At 41.2% G+C, this 17,798-nt stretch overlaps 1 protein-coding gene and 1 pseudogene across 1 annotated transcript in view; both read right to left on the minus strand.

The window, feature by feature from the left end:
* Positions 1-17,798, minus strand: part of MTHFD1L (methylenetetrahydrofolate dehydrogenase (NADP+ dependent) 1 like) — a gene marked incomplete at its 5' end in the record, with an annotated part of 452,100 nt that overhangs the window by 286,124 nt on the left and 148,178 nt on the right. Inside the window, 2 exon segments of the mRNA XM_030195103.1 lie at positions 5,058-5,134; positions 14,507-14,609. Of these exon segments, the coding sequence (XP_030050963.1) occupies positions 5,058-5,134; positions 14,507-14,609 (180 nt within the window).
* LOC115466904 lies at positions 328-17,737 on the minus strand (annotated as a pseudogene).

Here is a 17,798-nt window from a genome sequence, read left to right on the forward strand (position 1 = left end):
GTTCCTCTTCATTAAATTTTCTGTTTTTTTGTGAATGCTACCTTTTTTTGCCTTGATTTTTGCAGCCGCCACTTAGGAAAACCATATTCGTTTTTGCCCTCTTGCTTTTGTTTACTTTCCTTACACAAATAGATGTGAAGGTGTTATTTAACTTGGTAAGTAGGTTGACCATTTGATTGAAGAAGGCTGTAGGCAGTCTCCATCTGCAGACAAGATGGCTCTATTTTTTTAGATGTACAGTTGAAATGTTGAGAGCTCAGTGTTCTTCTATGATATTACTGATTTTAGAAAAAGATTCTTTTTTTTTGGGGGGGGGGGGGGGGGGTGTTTAATAACCTTTTATTATGGACAAGGGTTCTGTTGCACATTTAGAATCACAGTTTCTGGAAGAACCACTTATTCTTGCCAGTCTTGTATCTTTCCTCAAATTTCACTTTGGCTTCACGCCTAGCTTTGCGTTTCAGAGCAGGGTCTCTAAATACATCCTTGTTGACAATGGCTTTGTCCAGAGGAATATCAACAGAGTATCTGGTTGGAATCAAATGATTGTAGCTAAAAACTTTCACGAATGGCTTGATCTTGGACCGCTTAGCAATCTTTTTCTTGCCCATTGTTGAAGTCACTTTGCGTGGGTACCGATCAATGCCAGCCACCACAGCATGGCTTTAGGGTCTGTCTGAGGTGCCGTCATCTATGTTCTTTACAATGACACCCTTGCGCCCAGAATAGCGTCCAGCCAGGACTAAGACAACCTTCCCTGGTTTCATAAATGTACTCATGTCCACAAACACGCGATGGCTGCCCTAGACTTAAAAAAAAAAAAAAAAAAAAGATTCTAATGTTGCAGTGGATAGAATTTGGAATAGATTTGAGTTAATTGATATAAATGAATCTAGGTGATTGTTAAAAAGTTATACAAAATCTACTTGTAGTTTGGATGCCTGTCCAGTGTGGCTGATGTGTGCTTCCCCTATATTTGTGGCTAAATTACCATTTGCTAAAGGGTGTTTTTCCTGAACATGGAGAAGGTATTATTTTGACCCAATACTCAAAAATGTCAAAGGTAACATGCAAGAGATAGCAAATTATAGGCCAGTCACATCAATATGCTGTGAATAAAAATAATGGAGGGTTGGGTTACGAATCAGTTGGGTCAGATACGTATGATTTATTGCACTCACCCCAATCAGGTTTTCATAAAGGGTACAGCACAGAAACTGTGTTAAGGGCTTTAATAGCACAGGGAAAGCAACTGTTGAGTCGAGGGAGCAAAGGTGTTAGTTGTTTTAAAGTTTCCTTCAGTTAAACTGGTTAAAAGTATTAGATATTTGAATTTGTCACTGTCCTATCAAGCAGCCATGATTTGGAATTCTTTCCCTGGACCCATTCGTACTCTTAGGAAATATATAAAGTTTAGAAAACAGCAGAAAGCTTTCCTATTTAGTACATATGTGAGTTAGTTTTTTTTGTTTGTTTTAATTGTACTTCCCAAATTATATTTCTGTTTTCCTTCTTTTGTGCTCTGCATGGAACTGCACAGGCCTTTGCAGAATATAAGAATGATGTGTAATGTAATACATGTTGCACTTTTTACAGCTCCTTATGCCTGTGTGTTTTCTACCACAATTAAGAAATACATTTTTTGTTATACAAGCTCAAATGTAAAGGATTCTGACATATTTCCCAAGTGCTGAAAACATTGAACTTTTTATCCTCTGCCTTATGAATCAACAGGAACTCACATCAAAATCCTTTAATGCGCACCCTAGAGCATACTATAGCCCTAAATTAAAAACACGATTTAGCTATGATGACCAAACTAAAATATAAAAATAAATGTCAATTATTGACTTTCATACTCACTCTATTCTAAAGCTAAAAAACCGTTCATATTGTCCAATTATTTCATCACACACCCAGTCAGTGTGTTTATTTGGGACAGCTGATTTTTGATTAAATGTTCCATTACTTCTGGCTGCTGAGTTGCACAATTTAATCATAAACACGGGACGCAATCTGTTCTTAACTTCAGCATGATTAGAACGTGTGGATTAAGAGACTCTCGCGTCACAATCATAATTTGAAAATATAGACTGTCTTTTGAACAATGTGTATCAAAAAAAACTAAAATGCCTGTGAAAGAAAATATGAATACATAAGGCTATAAGTTCATCGAGGGTGGCCGGTCTGTCCCATCCCGCAAGTTCATCCTTTATTCATTCAGCTAACCCCCGCCAAAACGTGGCAGTTAGGGCTTCTTGATTCCAACGCAACTCTGAAGCAAGGGTCCAAAAACGAACTGCGTAAGCCCCTATGGAGAGGGTTCCTTGTTGGAGCTGGAGGAGCTCACTAGCGACTGATGAGGGACATCCAGGCTCATCAAACACCATCCTGAAATGATGAGGGAAAGCTGAAAGATCCATAAGGATAGGATCCTGTTGTTCCAACAGGGGAGAAGCCCAAGCTAGGGCTTGACCCGATAATAGAGATATGATGTAGACTACCTTAATGTGGTCCGTGGGGAAAGACGGTGGCTGGAGCTCAAAATGCATAACGCACTGGTTAAGGAAGCCTCAACAGGCCGTGGGAGATCCATCAAAACGAGACGGTTCAGGAACCCGGAGTAGCAAACCTGCCAGAATGGGTGCAGAGGCACCTACCGGTGGCCCTGCTATTCAGTGCTGCGTCCGGATAGCAGAACGCTAGGAACAGACATCTTGGAGAACTCCCAATAACTGATGCAGTTGGGACTGCTGCTGTCATATCATCTTCTCTAGGTCAGGTAGGTTGGGCTTGTCTGACGAGCTCATGGCCTCAGCTATCTGTCACAATGTCAGGAGTAGAAGTGAGCCCTTGTGCTGATCAAAGGACAAGCAGTCAGAAACCCAACGCTTCACCTGCGGTGATCACCATTTCCCAGTGGCTGAGCCTCTGGGTTCAGGTGCTCAACAGGACTTAAGAAGTCGGAAGAGGAAGAGGATTCGGCTCAGACAGAAGGAGGCAAAAGACAGAACAGAGCAGAAGTCAGTACCAGGCAGTGGTCAAGGCAGGCAGCGATCCAGCAGTGGTCAAGTCCAGGCAGTAGTCAGGTCAGGCAGCGATCCAGCAGAGGTCAGGTCCAGGCAGAATATGTCAGGCAGCGATCCAGCAGTAGTCAGGTCAGACAGAACAGCAACAAGATAAACGCACCAGACATCAAGAAGGCTATAGCTGAGGCAATGAAGTAGGGAGAAGTTCCTGGTTTTAAAGTGAAGGCGTCTGACGTCGGAGTAGGCGCGCCCAAAGTGCAGGCACGCTAATGTGTAGGCACGCCCAAAGTGTGGAGTCAGAAGGGAAGTACACAGTTTGTTTGAGGGGAGAAGGCTTGGCCAACCTTGATGTCTCAGGTACGTGACAGCATTACAGTAATCCAATTGATGTTATCATGGCATGCACAACTGGGATAAGATTTTCCTTCTCAACGTAAGGAGAGAGGCAGCCTAGTTGCTTGGATTTTGGGAATCCGTGTAGAATCTAACTGTATTCCAAGGTTCCTGATTTGTGGGGGAGTTCATACTTCCGAAAAGAGATTTTGATGTTAGGTATGTGTCCATTTGCGTTAGGGACCCAGAGAAGCTCGGTTTTACTTGGATTCAGATAAAGGTTGTTGTGCTTCATCCATTCTTGAATTGATGTTAGGCTGTAGGTAAGTCAGGTTCAACAGGTATGAGGAGAGACAGACTTAAAAATCTCAATATCTATACTTTGGAAGAAAGGCGGGAGAGGGGAGATATGAAAGAGACATTTAAATACCCATGTAACAAATGAACAGGAGGGGAGTCTCTCATCTGAAAGGAAGCTCTGGATAAGGGGGCATAGGATGAAGGTGAAAGGGGATAGATTCAGAAGTAACCGGAGGAAATACTTCTTCGTGGAAAGGGTGGTGAATTCATGGAATGGCCTCTCGGTGGAGATGAAAACAGTATCTGAATTTGAGAGCTTGGGATAAGTACATAGGATCTCTAAGTGATAGAGAAAGTAGGTGGAATAGAAGGGCAGACTGGATAGGCCATATGGTCTTTATCTGCCTACATTTTTCTATGTTTCTTTTATTGTATTCAGGCTTATTTTTGTTCATTTTACTGAAATGCTAAGCTTTATGCGTTATGTCAAGCTGTACACCATCTTATTTATTTGTTGCATTTGTATCCCACATTTTCCCACCTATTTGCAGGCTCAATGTGGCTTACATTGTTCCGTAATGGCAATCGCCATTTCTGGAAGGAGAAATACAGAGTTACATTGCATTAAGGTTCGTAGATGACAGAGTAGATTAGGCAATCAAGTAAAAAGAATTCATTTTCGTGATGAGAAATAAAAAGGTAATGCGTTAAGGTTCAATGAGTTAGGCATTCAAGAATAGAGAGTTCTGTTTAGTCCAGTTCTGGTATGAGTTTTGTCGTCTAGTATTTAAGATAGATCATTATAGTATGCTTTATCGAACAGGTTGGTTTTTAGTAATTTTCGGAAATTAGTTATGTTGTGTATTGTTTTTGTGGCTTTTTGTAATGCATTCCACAGTTGCGCGCCTATGTAGGAGAAGCTGGATGCATACGTTAGTTTATATTTTAGTCCTTGGCAGCTGTGGTAATGGAGATTCAGGAATGTACGTGATGATTTTTTAGTATTCTTGGTTGGTAAGTCTATAAGGTCTGACATGTAGACCGGGGCTTCACCGTGTATGATTTTATGTACCAGAGTGCAGATCTTGAAAGTAATCCGTTCTTTAAGTGGGAGCCAATGTAGTTTTTCTCTTAGGGGTTTGGCGCTTTCGTATTTCCAAATATGAGTCTGGCTGCTGACTCTCCTCATAGAAGTGGTTAATAAATCTCCATAAATAAAATAAAAATAAATATAGTAAAAATTTTAAATCAGGCATTATTTGATCTCTCTGATACAATCAACCTCATTGTAAATGAAATTTTAGATTCTTTATTACAAATTTAAAGAGTTCAACGCTTAACAGCAGGGTGCTAAGAAAACTATGAGAAAATCCGAATCAATATCTCAATACATACCTGTCGGAAAAATCCCTTCTCTGTCTTTGCCTGTCCAACTGTAATTTTTCGTAAGAATCGGTCATTTGTGTCCAGCACTGAGAAAAACAGAAAAAAAACTTTATGCTTACAGGTAATAAAACACTACTACTATTGAACATCAATATATAGCCAGTTAATCAAATATCCCTTTTTGAAGCCATTGATTCAAATGGCAGTCGGAGTGGAGGGCTAAAGAGGGAGACTGCTAATGCAGACTATTGAAATGAATTAATTGATCTTTTAGAGTTGACGGTTAGGTCAATTTTATGGAAGCGCTACTTCCCTAGGTAGTACAACAACAGAAAAAGCGCATTTAAAATGATGGGGTCAAAGTAATCGTTGGCTCCTACCTGTTTTTAGTCCTTGACATCAAACTTATTTTATCTCTGTCTCTGACAAGATCCAGCACTAGGAGTACCAAGACAACTACAAGTGCCCACAACAGATATCACGTACAACAAATTTAAAAGACCCTAATGATATTATTGTAGACTGTCTCATCGATTATGTATAACATGGGATGGACACACACTTTATTTAACCAGTGCAGACTACACCCAGAAGGGTAACAAAAGGTGGGTGCATAAATTCATTAAGTGAAAATGAAACTCTCACCTGAATGCTAGTTTAAAAGCTGCTCTATCTCCTTTTTAAATGCCGATGCCAGCAGCCTGGTCCCACCCTGGTAAGGTGGAGCCCATCCTTTCGGAATAGGCTCCTCCTTCCCAGAATGTTGCCCAGTTCCTAACAAATCTAAAACCCTCCTCCATGCACCATCGTCTCACTCACACATTGAGACTCCGGAGCTCTGCCTGTCTCTTGGGCCCTGCGTGTGAACAGGTAGCATTTCAGAAAATGCTATCCTAGAGGATCTGGATTTGAGTTTTCTACCTAAGAGCCTAAATTTGGCTTCCAGAACCTCTCTTCCACATTTTCCTATGTCATTGGTACCCACATGTACCAAGACAGCCAGCTCCTCCCCAGCACTATCTAAAATTCTATCTAGGTGACGCATGAGGTCCGCCACCTTCGCACTAGGCAGGCAAGTCACCAGGCGATTCTCACATCCACCAGCCACCCAGCTATCTATATGCCTAATGATCGAATCGCCAAGTACAACACCTGTCCTAACCTTTCCCTCCTGGGCAGCACTTGGACACATATCCTCGGTACAAGAGGATAGTACATCCCCTGGTGGGCAGGTCCTGGCTACAGGAGTACTTTCTACTTCACCAGGGTGATGCTCTTCTTCTAGGAGACCTCCCTCCTCCAAGGTAGCACAGGGGCTACCAGACTGGAGGTGGGACTTCTCTACAACATCCCTGTAGGTCTCCTTTATGTACCTCTCTGTCTCCCAAAGCTCCGCCAAGTCTGCTACTCTAGCCTCAAGAGAATGGACACGTTCTCTGAGAGCTAGGAGCTCTTTGCATCGGGCACATACATATGACATCTCACCAACTGGGAGATAATCATACATGTGACACTCAATGCAAAAGACTGGATAGCACCCCTCTCGCTGCTGGACTGCTGACTCCATCTTAGTGTTTTTTACTTTTTCAATAATTTAAAACTTGCTACAGTATTAAAGATATTAGCCTAATATAAAAGTGTCTTTTAGTTTATATAGCATATTGCATGATTTATTTAGTGTTTCCTTCTTAGATGGTAATGAAATGTATTTAAAACTCTAAGAGCACTCCTTGCTTGTTACCCTAATTACAATAACTGACTATAAATGAAGAGTTGTCCTAGGGGTGGGTGGTAAGACTAAACTAGATCCTGCAGTGCCTGCTAGATTCTGTTAATGCTGTGGTATAAAGTTTTTAAAACTAAGTGGAAAAGACTGGAGATTAGTTGATAAAATTTGTGGTTGTTGTGATTCGGGGTAGTGAGCCCTTGGACCACAGTCATAGGTCCGACTGCAGCAAACAGGTCAACTCAGAAGCCAAAGAAAAGGAGATAAAGCTGGCTCAAAATCTAAGGAACTTAGGCACTAGAGAGGCTACAACACAGGAATTAGCAAGGCTGCAACTCAGGACTTGGCAAGTTGTGAAGGAATGGGACAAGGGTAAGGGCGTAATCTCCAATGGTCTGAGTTTCCTGTCATAGGTTCAGTAGCTCCAGAGCTGCCTAAGTAGCCTTGCTAGGCTCCTCAAAAATCCTACGAAAGTAGACCAGGAACTCCACCAGGTTATTCAGTACAGGCTCATTCCTCTCCCAGATTTCTTCTTGTTTCTTCGCTCCCTTATGATGCCACACAAATGGAATGGGAAGGTAAGAGTCCCATCTACTACAAGCTCAGTGCCTCCCACACCTTCGGTGTCCCAACCCTGGATAAAAGGATGTCTTACCCAGATAATCTCCGGAACTAATAGCGAAGGCCAGAAGTCCTGCTGCAGGCATTGTTAATGGGAACTCCGACATGCTTAGGGGTGAGATTTCTCTCAGCCCTAACGAGCAGTAGATGCCAGCCCGCTTGTTAGCGCTTACAGGTCTTGTTGGAGAGACCGTTATTTCAGATGGAAGCGGTGAGTCCAGCTTGGCAGTATCTTGGAACCCTCCTCCTCCCACCCCAAGCCAGATAGAAGATCCCCATAACACAGAAGGAGACGTTCAGATTCTTCCATTGGAGATGTCAGTTCAGCCATTAACTTCTGTATCGGGGATCTCCAATAATCCATTGGAGCAGCAGGCTGATTTAACATCTGGATTTGGAGCAGTGCATCAGACAGGGAGGTGACTCTAGGGGCAATCTGGGGCATCCTCACCAAGCTAGACTTAACTATTGTAAGTTGCTCCTCTGATATTTCCAATCTTATGGAATTTTGGCACAAAAATTTGAGACATTAGAAGTTAGGCATCGTGAGAAGTTGGAGACTTTTGAAAAATATTTCAAAGATAATTCAGAGGTGGTATAGACTTTGGTTAAAGACAGAATTGTGATTCATCGTAAGCTAGAGCAATTTAAAAACCAATTCAGGCATTTAAATCTTCGGCTGCAGCAAAGGTATTTACCTGTAGCAGGTGTTCTGAGAAGACAGCAGGCTTTATATTCTCACAAGTGGGTGATGCAGACGCACGTTGCCTAGTCCATAATTTACCAGAATCAAATGAGAGTTTTGTGGAGCACGAGGTTATTTTCAAAGGAGATCGCTGGCCATCTTCAGACACAAATCAGGAGATGGCCAGCCATCTCCTGAAGCCGGCGAAATCGGTATAATGGAAAGCCGATTTTGGCTGGCTGGCTTCAACTGCTTTCCATAGCAGAGCCGGCCAAAGTTAAAGAGGGCGTTTCGGAAGGGTATGGGAGGCGGGACGGGGGCGTTGTTAAGACATGGTCGGCTTCAGCTGATAATGGAAAAAAGAAGGCCGGCTCTGAGGAGCATTTCGCCGGCTTCACTTGGTCCATTTATTTTTAGGACCAAGTCTCAAAAAAGTGCCCCAATTGACCAGATGACCACAGGAGGGAATCGGGGATCACCTCCCCTTACTCCCCCAGTGGTCACCAACCCCCTCCCACCCAAAAAAAAAAAAAAAAAAAAAAAAAAAAACTTTTTTGCCAGCCTGAAATGTCATACCCAGCTCCCTGGAGCAGTTTTTAGTGGGTGCAGTGTACTTCAGGCAGGTGGACCCAGGCCCATCCCCCCCTACCTGTTACACTTGTGGTGGTAAATGGGAGCCCTCCAACCCCCCCCCCCAAACCCACTGTACCCACATGTAGGTGCCCCCCTTCACCCATAAGGGCTATGGTAATGGTGTAGAGTTGCATGGAGTGGGTTTGGGGGGGGGGACTGGGGGGATTGGGGATTGGAGGGGCTTTGGAACTTTGGAAGGCTAAGTGCTTTGAAAATATGCCTCTCTAGCTCTCTTTTGTTACCCACACTGAACTGTATATGTATATGCAGGCTAGAAGACTCAGATGTAATGTAATGTAGTATAAAATTATTTCCCCACTGCTTTTATTTCCTCTACCCACATGAAGGATATTTCTATAAGAGGGTGTCTCTTGTATGAGCTGCTGATGATGGAGAGGAGAGAAGTGGGATCCTCCCCAAAAGGAAAGAGGGCATTCCTGAAGATTTGGGAGCCTTATATACAGTCATTGGCGCCCAGGGCTCGTAGTTTTGTTCTGAACTGATTATGAAGTGGCCATAAAACAGAGTTTTTTCTCTCTTTCTTTTTCTTTTCCATCATCTATTTCTTTAGGAATAGGATGGGGGGAGTAGGAGGACAGAAGGGAGAAGGCTGGGTTGTTTAATTCAAAAGTGTATGGGAGTTCTGCTAAGGTGGATTTGATATTACACTTATGCTATATACAATGGTTAACAGAACAAGTTATAGCAATTGTTGTAGGTAGATTGGTAAAGTAAAATAAGTCTGCCACAATAAGAGTGACGCTCTCAGGAACGGGGGAGGGGGCCATCAGAGCACAGGACCCAGGACCTCCCCTGGGACGGGAGTCAATCCAATAAATGAAAAGTTGAAGCACATACACATTGACCATCAATCAGATGGGGGGGAGGGGTAGAGATAATATGTTAAAAGTTTGATGACGAGCTGTATCATATGGTTTTAACAGAGCATGTTTGTATAATTTGAATCTCTGTATATTCAGCAGGTTGAAGGTGTTTCTTTTGAATTGTCATCAATAAAAATGTTGAACCTTAAGAGGGTGTCTACATTTTGGCATCACGAATGTGCGTATTCTATACATAAAAGTCAGTGCATAATTTTCTTTATAGAATACTAGTGTAACTGGGTAAATATACGCAAATATTTTTATGCACAAGCACTTATGCCATCTACAGAGCTGCTGTAAATGCTCACACCTACACTGGCAAGATAAGTGCATACATAATAGTATTTTATAATTTACATATATTTGTGTGCCCTGCCCATGGAAATGCCCACCTGTACGCCATTGAAAAGTAGCACATAGCCAGATAACTGCCATTTGTGCATGTATGTTCAGATATGTGGATGAATGACAAGAATACCTTCACTCACACATGTACTTGATGCATAAATCTACACAGCTCCTTAATTAATTACTTCTATGATATTGAAGTATATAGAATGGAAGGGTGCCAACAAGGTGGCACCTTATCATATTTGAAGCCCTATGCAGCTACATACACTGTACACCTTAAAGCCAGCCCTCAGGGAAAGAAGCATGATGAAGGAAGCATTGTTCTCAAAAGCTGGCAATAAATGTATTAAGATAGTTCAATGGCATCTTTATTACCTACAGTTTGCTTATCAGCTTTTTTTTTTCTTTTTTTCTCTTTTTTAAACATCTAAGTGAGCAAACATAGCAATCATAACATAAAATCCAAAATGAAAAAAAACTTATTTTCTCTCCCTTACTATTCTTAACCATACTTCTCCAAGAATGTGCCATGGCCCTGATCCAAATTTGTACAGTCTGATTATTTATCTCTGTCAACTCCACAGTATCTCCTCTCTTTCCTCCTCAAAATTACTATTCTTGGCATTCTGTTGTACTTCTCTTAAAGATAAAAAAAAACCTTTCAGGATACATTTGTAAGAAAGTCATGGAAAGTATAATTTTCAGAACAACGCAGACAGCTAAGGGATTTTAAAAATGTTTTTTGCTGAATAAGACCATCCAAGTTCAGTTGCATTTACAAACAGTCCTCAAGGTTGCAAATGGGTTGGGTTTTCAGGATATCCCTAATGAATGTACATGAGATTTGCACACAGCAAAAGCCCTTGAATGCTGGAAGTGAATATGACTGGTTACACTTAACTAGTTTTGATTTTATATAGCCTTTCAAAAACGGGTGTTTCTGGAGGCATGCAAAGGTTAAAGGTGAAGCAGGGTGATATGCAGTCTGCATATATATTTCAAATATACACAATACTTTCCAGACTGTAGACAATCCACAGATATAGTAGGTGCAAGACCCAGGAGTACTTTCTTTGAAAATATACTAAAAAATGCAGAGATACAAAACAATGCATGTAACCTGCTGCCATCTGGTTTACTGACAATTGTTCACTATGTTACCCTGCACGTTAAACAGAAAGCTTTCCAATCATCCAGCTGCTCCAGGATGCAGTATAAATAAGAACAGAAAGTTCAGAAAATAATTGCAAACTCACTCGCCAATCAGAAAACTGTTTACACACAGCTGTGTGACTAGTAATAATGCCTATCAATAAAAGGCCATGTGCACTTTTTAAATTTTTTTAGTATTATTAGTTTATTCAAATCAAACATAAGGATCGCTGGAATAATCTTATTATACAAATGTATAAAACAAAAACGGCAAATACCCACCAAACACAGCGGTGACATCAGCACTTACTGCATAGGTGCCGGTTCTTTTCTTCCACTGTACGCAAGTACATAAGTAATGCCACACTGGGAAAAGACCAAGGATCCATCGAGCCCAGCATCCTGTCCATGACAGCGGCCAATCCAGGCCAAAGGCACCTGGCAAGCTTCCCAAACGTACAAACATTCTATACATGTTATTCCCGGAATTGTGGATTTTTCCCAAGTCCATTTTGGTAGTAGCGGTTTATGGACTTGTCCTTTGGGAAACCGTCCAACCCTTTTTTAAACTCTGCCAAGCTAACCGCCTTTACCACTGTAGCTGCCTCCTTCAAACTAAATGGGGGAAGAGTCAGCCATCTCCAGGATCCAATGACCCATGCAAGCTGGAAATGGCAGCAAGAGCACAGCAACATTATGAGAGATAGTGGTGCGTGCTGGGGTTGCTGCAACAATTCGGTGGGTATCTCCAGGACTCTCCATATCCCTACTAATCATTTGTGCAACTACATGTACACAATGCTGTACACATTATATGCAGGCACTTTCTCTGTCCCTAGTAGGTTCACAATCTATGGGGTCCTTTTACAAAGGCATGCTAGTGTTTTTAGCATGCACTAAAAATAAGCATGCGCTAAACGTTAGAGATGCCCATATATTTCTATGACAGTAATATGTAGGCATATATCCAAATTTAAGATGTGAAGGGAGTGCGTAATCAATCACTTACAATATACTCAACTTCACCTCAATTATATCTTCATTATTACTAAACACACTGAGGCGCTTTTACAGGATCATCAGATTAGCGTACCAACCTCTAAAGTGGCTAAAGATTATTATGAGCCAAGCATTTTGAAAGAGGCGGTATTGCAATCCTCATAAATCCCAATTTTTAAATTATTGCTTATTTTTTCAATATAGCATTTACTTCTATCAATTTTCCCAATTTCTTCATTTTTATCTTTAAGTTCCAAAGTAATACTTAGCTTTTCAGCCACATTCGATTGTATATGACGGAGACTCGGAATCACCGACATAGATCCATGTTTCACAAGATGGTGTTTCAAGGTAGTCTCCTATTTTTTAAAAAGCGATGTTAAAACCGCCGTTTAAAAAAAATAGGAGACTACCTAGTGTGCGTTTGTAAAAGACCCCCTTAGCTTTGTACCTGCAGCAATGGAGGGTTAAGTCACTTGCCCAGGGTCACAAGGAGATGCAGTGGGAATTGAACCCGGTTCCCCAGGATGTCAGGCCACTGCACCAGAAGAAATCACCAAAGGTGGAGGAATAGAGACACCACTATGAGAAGACACACAAAAACAGAAGAGTAGGGTATCTGATGACACTTTCAACAGAAAACCAAGGAACCGCAGAGGTCAAAAGTACTGGCGATTTTACTGTGATTAAAAAAAAAAACCCTCAGACTCAGAGGTGTTTTTATCACAAACTCCCCACTACATTCGGACTCTATGGTTCCTTGGTTTTTTGTTGAAAGTGTCATCAGATACCCTACTTTTCTAGGCCATTGCACCAACCAATCCACTTAGTGCACTGCAGGGGCAGCTACACAGTAGGGTCCACAAAAGCAGGTACGTGCACTTTGTGATATTGCACTTTTCAGGGTTGCAATTACACCTTATTCACAAGCAGCCATATTACCAGACCATTATTCACAATACTGCTTGCCATATTATTTAGGAGCCCTTTTACTAAGGCGAGTAGGCGCCTACGCGTGTCAAATTGGAACTACCGCACAGCTACCGTGTGCCCTGGGTGGTAATTCCATTTTTGACGCACGTCCAAAACATGTGGTAGAAAATATTTTCTACCACATGGCGCTTACCCGGCAGTAATCAGCAGTTTACGCTCACTGATGCTTACCGCCAAGTTAGTGTGTGAGACCTTACTGCTAAGTAAATGGGTGGTGGTAATGTCTCAGGCCGAAAATGGACGCGCGCTGGTTTTAATTTTACTGCCCATCCATTTTCGGCCACAAAAAAAAAAAAAAAAAAAAAGAGGCCTTTTTTCCAGGTGCGCTGAAAACGGATTTACGCGCGTTGAAAACATGCGTATACATCAGCGCAGGCCACTCTTCGGTGCGTCTTACTAAAAGGGACCCTTAGTTTTCTGGTGACTTGAACTTGATCCCCAACTTTGGCTGCTGCTCCTTGCATAGACAAACCTGGCAATACTGATGCAACATGAGACTAATTATACACAGTGGCTGAGTTCTGAGCAAACTGCAATGGATGTTTCCATGGACTTAGAGGGGGGTTTACTGAGGGGTCATCTGGGGAGATGGAGTTCTAAGTGGGAGGTGTTTATTGAAGGCAGTTACCTGTGGAAAGGGAGTCTATTGAAGGGATGGTTACCTGTGGTGAAAGGAGTTTATTGAGGGGTGTACCAGAAGGATGGGGGGGGTCTATTGTGGGGAGGGAAGGGTTGTGTCACTGCTATAGCTGCATTCTTTTCTTTTTTTTTTCAGTTTGCACCGAGACCTGCATTACATGTCTCAGCAAACAGCACAGGTGCACATATGCACTGAGGCATCTAACATGGTCCTGTGCAGTATGTACCTGCCCTGTTGGGGTAAAATACAAAGCAGAGGCTGGTTGCGTCCCCCCTTTTATTGCACAATCTTAAGGTGTAATAAGTGCATTAAACATGTCTCAATATTTTGCTCCCTTACTCTAGTGTTTTGTTTGTAACTTCGATCCATAACACATTTTGAAGTAGCTACATTATTCTGACTTTATAAAATAGGCATGCTTTTACAACATTTTTTAAGGTGTCCTGTTATAAAATTACCTCCTATGTTATTCCTTTCTTACTTTTCAAAGTAAACTTAAGTGGTCTTGCTTTGTAAATTGCCTAAGAAAAGGTATAGACATATGCACACTGTTTCAGCACCCTCTTCCCCACCCCTCCAACCCTCACACATTTGTTTTGTTACACTACGCACATAATTCTACTCATGGGCAGGGTAAGCAATTTTAGACAACCAATTTCCATGGGTAAAACTTTTTTTTCCCCATGGAAATAGCTTTGAAATTACCCTCTTATTCCCTTGCACAAAATGCTATTCAGTTTAAATTGCACCTCACTGATGGAGACAAGCCCTTACCTCTCTGCCACGTGATTGTAGATGGATCAATATTAAGGCGCACAAATTTACTAATCTCATCTACTGTTAACATCTCTGGATCGGTTTTGTTTATTCCAATTCTCTAGGGGTAGAAAACAAAAATAAAGTGGTTGACTTTAGGACCTTACATAAATTTTTTCATGCTCTAAATAAGTATTTACATTCAAAGAGTAGCTTGTAAAAAAAAGTTAATACATCAGATAAAGTCAGGGGTTGATGAAAAAGTTTTGTTTACTTACTTATTTGCTAGACCACCTTTGAAAGTTAATCACCACAGCAATTTACAAAAACTAAAATACAGAAATTAACTACAAATATATCTGAAAAATATTAAACAGGAACATCCTAGAGACTTAAGAAGGGAATGCACTGTGGACTACAGTTTTCTTTTTCCTCTACCCACCACCTTTGCAAACCTACAGTCAGCATTCCCTGGACCTTTATCAGGGACAATGGACATTCATTCAAGCATGTACAGACTGTCCATAGGCCTGATTAAACAACTCTCTCTTAAAACCACTATTATAAAACTAGAATAAGAGGGCCTGGCTCTGTGCTCAGCAGGAATGGAGTTCCATGTAGCCGGGGCCATATAATTAAGGATCAGTGCCCTGTAAGCTTGTCAAACTCTGAATTGGCCCTGCCTCTGGAAATAAAGGGAGGAGGGAAGAACTCAAAGATGCTAAAAAGTTTCCCTTATATATAAACCCACTATATAAAAAAGAAAAGGAGGGGGCATGCAACAGAAGAGTACAGAAATACAATCTAAAGCTATTATTTTGAAAGATGGTATAAACATTTATGACCACAGACATAGGAGCCAACTTTTCAAAATTATTGGGGGTGCTAAGCACAATGGAAATAGCCCCTCCCTGGACACATACAAGGAATTTCCTAAATATTGGGGGTGCTCAAGCACCCACGGCACCCATAGAGTCGGCTCCTATGACCACAGACCACCATGGGCTCAGTTCAAATTTATAACGCTTTTTCCACATGTAAACCGTTTTACACATACAAAGGACCATTATAAAGTTCTATGGCATATTTATACACCTGCCCCCTAACTGTATAACGCAGCTTCTAGAGTTAGGCACCAATTACGCACATATGTTTATAGAATACCAGCACCTATATGCATATCATGAACACATACAAGGGTCTGTGTCAGCTGTGTATTCAACGGTGTTCTAAAAGATACGTGCACAACTGCCTTAGTGTGTAAATGCAAAGGGGAATTCACTAGGGAAGCATGGATGGGGACAACATTTACGCACATTACTTACAGAAAACTTAGTTGTGCATTAAACAACCGTATTTGGGCGCCAACATGGACCATACACCTGGTGTAAATGGGTTTTACTAAAGTGAGTACATGCATAGAATATACACACATATTTACTCCTTCTTTGGAGCAGGTATAATTTATGAATGATCATTTGTGCATTATTAGGGTCTCAGAACTAGCCCTATTTTATAAAAGGCTGTACTAGGCTGTGCATTTTGGTTTGCTATTCGCTAAAACAACTTATGAAATTTTATAAAATATTATAGAAAAAAGTTGTACAAGAATCAGAGAGAATTAAAAGTCCTTAATTACTCACTCACCAGCACAGCATCAGATATCAGTTGTAAAGTTATAACAAAACTTACAAAATCTAACATCAGTGCCTCTGGTAATTAAGTAATTAGACTAATTATATAAAGAAGAGAAAAAAGAGGAAGAAGAGTTTGTTCCTCATACAAAGGTCTCAGCACAGAGAGAAAGCAGAGAAAGAAAGAATGAATGAAAGAAAGATTCATAGCTATAGAGAATTTGTTTCTATCGGAGGGGAAGCACCCCCCTGGAAATAGGCTGTGACAAGGATATGAAACTCTACTGCCATCCTGACTATTTCAGAGTGCCCTTGTCTGCAGCATGGTTTTATAGGCTGTGGTGAGCATCCACCTCTCCTCTACCCTGGACCAATCATAGGTGCTGCATATGGGCTGGAGACTTGTAATTAGGACTTTCATATGTGCTGGAAGCTTGCAATTGGTGTCCTTGCCATACCTTTTCTCAGTAAATTACTTTTGTAACAGGATATACCATGTATCTGAGTTGCCCTTTAGCAATGGTGACCAGCCACAAATTCCTGCAGGTGGCTGATAGGAAAAGAGAGAAGGGGGATGGGAAATAGTGCAGTATACCTGAAGTAAAAGTTTATAGCTTATAGCTAAAATTATAGACAAAGCAAACATGTCTTTTATAAAATAGGGTGATATGATACAGGCGTTCAAATATTTGAAAGGTATTATTCCACAAACAAACCTTTTCCGGAGACAGGAAGGTGCTAGAATGAGAGGATAAGAATTAATGTTGAAAGGGGAAGACTAAGGAATAATGTCAGGAAGTATTTTTTCAAGGAGAGGGTGGTAAACACCTGGAATGCTCTCCCATGGGAGGTGGTGGAGATGAAAACGGGAACAGAATTCAAAAAAGTGTGGGATAAACATAAAGGAATCCTGTTTAGAAGGAATGGATCCAAAGAAACTTAACAGATATCAGGAAGCAAAACCGGTAATTGGGAAGCGAAGACAGTACTGGACAGAATTCTACAGTCTGTGCTCTGACTGTTGTTAGACATTCAGCTTCAGAAGTTGGAGAACAAGGCCAGCCCTGGGCAGACTTCTAAGGTCTGTGCCTTGATGATGGCTGAATAGATTTTGATGGAATGGAGTGGAACTGTTCAGGGGCTTGGAACTTCAGAAATTTTAGAACAAGGACAGTGCTGGGCAGATTATACGGTCTATGTCCTGAAAATGGCAAGGATAAATCAAGACCACATATACATATGAAGTATCACATACCATACGTAATGAGCTTATCTTGTTGGGCAGACTGGATGGACTGTACAGGTCTTTATCTGCCATCATCTACCATATTACTATGTCTTTATAAAAGAGCTCACCAACTGACACTTATGCTGTGGAAATGGTAAAGCTTGTCAACATCACTACGGAGAGATGCAGAGTATGGTTGATGAGTCATGATTTTTTTTTTTTTTTTTTTTACATTTTTCGATCCAAATTTTCTAGCTCTGCCCTGAGTCCAATTTACAATTCCCACACTGTATCTAATGATAGGAAAGGCCCAAATATTGATGGCCTTATTGCATTTCCATCATTAAGTTTAGCCTTCAGGTGAATGGCACTTGGTAACTGTGTTCTTTACTACATGCCATCCCCCTGTAGGCTGCCCAGATATCTGTACTACTACTATTACTTATTT

The sequence above is a fragment of the Microcaecilia unicolor genome, chromosome 3 (assembly GCF_901765095.1).
Source record: "Microcaecilia unicolor chromosome 3, aMicUni1.1, whole genome shotgun sequence".
Lineage (NCBI taxonomy): Eukaryota > Metazoa > Chordata > Amphibia > Gymnophiona > Siphonopidae > Microcaecilia > Microcaecilia unicolor.